Source organism: Merops nubicus, unplaced genomic scaffold (genome assembly GCF_000691845.1).
Source record: "Merops nubicus isolate BGI_N331 unplaced genomic scaffold, ASM69184v1 scaffold13819, whole genome shotgun sequence".
Taxonomy (NCBI): Eukaryota; Metazoa; Chordata; class Aves; order Coraciiformes; family Meropidae; genus Merops; species Merops nubicus.
The window spans coordinates 1-5,422 of NW_008630248.1; the positions used below are offsets into that span (position 1 = coordinate 1).

At 43.3% G+C, this 5,422-nt stretch overlaps 1 protein-coding gene across 1 annotated transcript in view; it reads left to right on the forward strand.

Moving 5' to 3' along the window:
* The first annotated feature begins 2,546 nt into the window (after positions 1–2,546).
* The window catches only part of ZBTB2 (zinc finger and BTB domain containing 2), a 3,626-nt gene continuing 750 nt past the window's right edge, over positions 2,547–5,422 (forward strand). Inside the window, 3 exon segments of the mRNA XM_008947227.1 lie at positions 2,547–2,805; positions 4,679–5,418; positions 5,421–5,422. The exon segment at positions 5,421–5,422 is cut by the window's right edge and continues 750 nt beyond it. Of these exon segments, the coding sequence (XP_008945475.1) occupies positions 2,633–2,805; positions 4,679–5,418; positions 5,421–5,422 (915 nt within the window). The 5' untranslated portion in view covers positions 2,547–2,632.

Genomic DNA, 5,422 nt, shown 5'->3' on the forward strand with positions numbered 1-5,422 from the left:
GCCGGCTCCTTCTTGCTCCTTTCCCTGACTTGCGCCCGCCGCCCTTCCCGTGGCGGTCTCCTAAATAAACCGGCGCTTGCAGCACGGACTCGGCTTCGCGTGGTTTTTCAGCTGCCTTTGGGCAAAGGAGGCGGTTCCCGAAGTTGTGCGGACGCGGAGCCGGGCCCGCCTGGTAGCCCCACGGTGGGAGGGCCGGTTTCAGGGCACGGGGGAAGAAACATTTGACACAATTGTTGAACTAGTCAGTGCTAAAATACGGCCTTGCTGGTGTTAATCGTCGTTTTATTTAGCTAAAGGTAAAACTCCTGAACATATACATGCCCATAATGTACCCTCACATATATAAAAGAGAGATAAAGTGCTCTCCTTAATCTTCTCTTCTGATGGATCATTTCTTTACGGTGTAATTCTAATAGTGCTTTCAGTTCAAAGCACTCAAATATCTTTCAAATACACACGAGTGTGTACAAACGCTGTGTCACTTTGTGAAGAGACTGACTCAGGTCTCCCATGAAGGGTAACAGTTTCAACTGCCAACAGTGGCTGCTGTTTGGGTAAGGGTGAAACTATAAGCTCAGCAAATTTAGGATGGTAATAACGAGAAAGAATTTCTTTCTGGCTTAGGAGTCCCCTCACATCAGTGGTTTGTTCCACCTGAGAAGTTTTGCTGTCCAAGTACAAAACAGACTTGGCACTGATGAATTTATTCTGCACACTACATTTTTTTTTTTAATCTAACTTAATGTCACCAAAAAAAAGAAAAAAAAAACAAAAAACCACAACCTGGCATGTTTTCCATAACATCACAGTCTACCTGTGTGCGGCATCTTGCAGGATTAAATATCAATTAACAAGATTTTTGTTACTGCTGACAGCGAGTGCTCCCTCTTTTGGAGAGAGGATTTTAGCATGTTATTTGTACAAACATAACTATCCAAGCAGCAATTTAGGGAGGAGGGGATGGACCTGAAGACAGTTGAAGGCTGATTTTTTTTTTTTCCTTCTTATTAACTGTAATAAGATAACCAACTGTATCTTAAATTGTATTTATTTTTTTTGTCCCTACGGCTCTGACTCAAACAAGTTCTGGTCCCACGTGGATGCTGAGGAGTGCATTTGGTCAGCTTGGCTATAGGTTTAAATACAAGGGTGTTCTTCACTGCCCAGCAAGTAGAAATACTGGTTTCTCCAATGGCTCAACATATTGCCGTATGTGGAATGCATTTTTTTTTTTCTTCCCAAGAAAAAAGGCACACTCTTGCTGTACAGAAGCAGCAAGTTGTTTGTAGCTTACCTAAATTTTCGATAATTTTCTATTAAATTTGGACAGGAAATAACCCAAGACTTCTTATAAATCAGCTCACTTTCCTCCACTTCTCCTGGTTTCACTTTCTCTTTTCTCTTCTGTTCGTAGAGCATCTGTACTGTTCTGAGCATAACGTGCTCAGGAATTTTGTTGACTTTGTTTGCTGTGTTACATGGCTACATACAGACCTACATTACTTCATACTTTCACATTTTGTGAAAAACTGTTTGTTGATTAAGTCTGTACCCACTTGTTGATCTTACTAGGCCTGTATTCATCCTCCCAACGATACCCAATTTGTCCTAATGTGTTTCCCTGGCTGTTTTTCTCCCAGCATTACCAATTCTTGCTTCCAAAGCCATGTTTGCATCCTTGAGAAAAAGTTCATAGCTCTTAGGCAGTTGAGGGCAGCCTCCAGCAGCTGGTTCAAGGAGGCGCAGGGAGGGTGTGGGGCTACAGAAGCCTCAGTTTAGAGAGGTCAGGCTGGTGCTGGTAGTTTCACTGTTAGTTATCCTACCTTGTGCTGCCAGCCAGTGGTGGATGGAACCTCACCTCTCATCCCTTGGGTTTCTTGATTTGCTGAGCAGGCGTGAGGCACTCCAGCCTGCAGGCTCCTCACAAAATGCTGTTGTCACTGATCGCAATAAATAAATAGTTGCTGGGAGAAAGGATTGGCCCCTCCTGTTCTGATAGCCCAGAGGGCTTCCTAATACCTAGAATGACTTGTTTCAGCCTGGGAAGATGGGTGTTTCCCAGGAGCAGGGATAACTATCAGAAACGCTTAATTATTTAATGTGTAGTGTGCATTCAGCTGGACAGACACGCAACTTTTAGGTAAAAAATATGCAGAGATACTGAAAATTCAGGTTAAAAGTATCTAACTTGTCTTATTGGGTTCTGCTCTTGTCTCTCCCACCCACTTAGGTGAAGGTGACTGGTATCAGAAAGGATGTTTATTTTTCCTGTTTCAACAGACAAGTGGCAGCCAAAATACTTTTTCCTGTGTGCGTGTGTGTCCGTGTCTCCCGCCATGCTTTTTCAGAACTCTTTAGCCCTGGCTCTCCTTTGCTCTTTAAGCCTCAGCAAGTCACTTGCACCTTCGTGAATCACTATGCCCATGATGAAGCAGACATCCTTGCCTACAAATAAGATCTCGTTTATACAGTATCTTGGGATTAAGAGTTGTTAGTGAAGCATGGCATACAGACTAAAGCATGGCATACAGATATTAAAGGAAAATATGTATTAAGAGACAGTTACTGTTGCGTCTGTGCATCTACTGTTAAGTTTTACATAGAAGTCATTTGCTTTTCAGAGTGTAAAAAAATGGATTTGGCCAACCACGGACTTATTCTGCTGCAGCAACTTAATGCTCAGAGAGAGTTCGGTTTCCTGTGTGACTGCACAGTTGCCATTGGTGATGTCTACTTCAAGGCTCACAAATCGGTCCTTGCTTCTTTCTCCAACTACTTCAAGATGTTGTTTGTTCATCAAACCAGGTAACTATAAAAAGGTTCGCCGTCTAAATGTTGTTCAGTTAGCTAGCTAAGGAGGGCTAGCAACATTTGGAAACCTGAAAATGTTTTTGCGTCTTGCTGTGACATAAGGAATATGGCATCCAGTCTTACCTGCAAACTAGAATCTTAGTTCAGACGTGTTAAAGTTGAACTGTGATTCATTAACAATACTTTTATAATTTAGCACAAGTTCTTTATCCTTAAAAAAGCAAAGAATTCCTAGAATTTAATATTTAAAGGATCTTGTCCTCATTCTTGCAGTTTCCTTCTGCTACTCACTATCTTCTACTCTCTTAGCACTATTCTGGACATTTCCATAAAATAATATACAACCCCATAAGTATTTCCTAGGAGGTTTTGAGAAATGGACTTACAAAAGAGGTTTATACATTTATTTTTTTTACAGTTTACTGGAGTCAGTTAAATAATAACTGGGGCGTTGGGGTTTTTTGGGGGTGTGGGGTTTGGCAAGCCGCCTTACATGGAGGGCAGTGGAAAGGTAATGAAAGCATAGGCTATCTCAAAAAGTTTACGTTAAGTGAGTGAAACTCTTCAGTCTTTGGCTAAGAGTCCTTAGCCAAAAGTGAACATCTAGGACAGAAGTGCATTTGCACTTCTGAGACAGGACTGCAGGCAGATGTATTGGTCTTGATGCTTCATCAAGAGCACAGAGTCATCTCTGGAAGACATCATTGCAAAGTTCATTTCTGAGAAATATATCTGAAATCAAAAGCAATTGGAGAGAGCGCTCAAGAAGGGTGCCCCTCAAGAAGTGGAAGAATTGGCCATTAATTCCTCCTCAGCTTGGTAGCCCACTGTGGCTAGAGAGTTCAGACTGTAGCACACAGTCATGTCTGTTTCTAGATTTCTGTCTTTTATTTAATGTTTGTTTAATACAAGAGCTACAAATAACTACGAAAAGTTATTAGAATCCCAGATCCTCTCCTGTTAGCTAACTGCCCAGAGGATCCTGATTTTCTTTCTTCTTCTGTGAACCTTGCCTCTCTTTCTGCACAGAGATCCACCTTCAACTGGACGAGCAGTGGGTGCTTCAGCCCAGAGTATCCTAAAGGTTGATGCATAGGGCATGCTGTCAGCTGGAGGGTGGTGTTGGTTTTGTTCCTGTTAGGCTGAAGAGGACCTCACAGACAAAGCATCTCCCTGTTTTGAGTGCTCTAGCCAAGGGACAGTTAGGCTGACCAGGCATACCGCTGGTGCTACTGTTTCCTCTTCCCTGTTTGAGGAAAGAAGCTACTCTTGTGCTTTGTAAGGAGCCTGGCCTTCATGGGCTCAGTGTGCTCAGGCTACACCTGTAGCTCAAACCCTCAGGGGATTCACACCCTGTCCTGCATGGTTTCTGCATCGTAATGCATTTCGGACAAGGTGATACCACACATTTACAGAACTGTAGCTGTAAACACTAGTAAGTCATAGAAAGCAAATGGGCAAGTGACAGAGGAATTTTAGGTGTTTTCAGGGCTGAGTACTGAGGCAAGTTTAAGGGACTGTGGATTTAGGATCCAGTGCTAGCAGGTTTTAATATGGCTAAAGGTGTTTTTGAATCCAACCAAGGATAACAGCATAACAGCAATTTAGGAAGGAGGGGATCGCAATGGGACAGCTTTGTCTTTCAAGCCAGTTACTTCCCTGAGAAAAAAAAAAAAACAAAAACATCGTCTTTCAAGAGGCCAGCAAGATTACCTCTTTTACATTAAAGCATTTCCCTGTATGTATTGCAGATTCTGTCTTTTGAATTCAAGTGTATGCTTCTGATTTTTAGCAATGTTTGAATAACCTAGATCTGGTGAAAAAGATTTTCCTTATCTCTTATTGATCATTTTGTTTCACCTTTCAGTGAATGTGTCCGTTTGAAAGCGACTGACATACAGCCAGATATCTTCAGTTATCTCTTGCATTTGATGTACACTGGGAAGATGGCACCGCAGCTCATTGACCCAGTTCGACTAGAGCAGGGAATAAAGTTTCTGCATGCATATCCACTAATTCAGGAGGCCAGCCTTGCAAGTCAGGGAACTTTTTCTCACCCGGATCAAGTGTTTCCATTAGCATCTTCATTATATGGCATTCAGATTGCAGATCACCAGATAAGACATCCCAGTAAGGTTACATCAGCCACTGACAAACTCGGGCGAGAACCAAGACCACAGACCTCACGGATGAACCAAGAGCAGGTTCCTGAAGGCTCGCAGCTCTCACAGTTAGCTACAACTCTGCCACAAGTGACCCGGACAAATATGGCCACGTCTGACCCGTTGCCATCTTCTTTATCTCCAGAGTTGGTATCTGCTGCTGGTAATAATTCACCGGCAGGAGAAGAGGCAAACATGGAAGCCTCTTCTTCAGACGAGCAGCCTGCCTCGCTCACCATAGCACACGTCAAGCCAAGCATTATGAAAAGGAACGGAAGCTTCCCAAAATACTACGCCTGCCACCTCTGTGGCCGCCGGTTCAACCTGCGAAGCAGTTTGCGTGAACACCTGCAGATCCACACGGGCGTCCCCTTCACGTCCAGCCAGCAGGGAGAGAGTAACATTTCTCTGTCCCTCTGCAACAACACAGCCGATAAAGATGCCGTGGA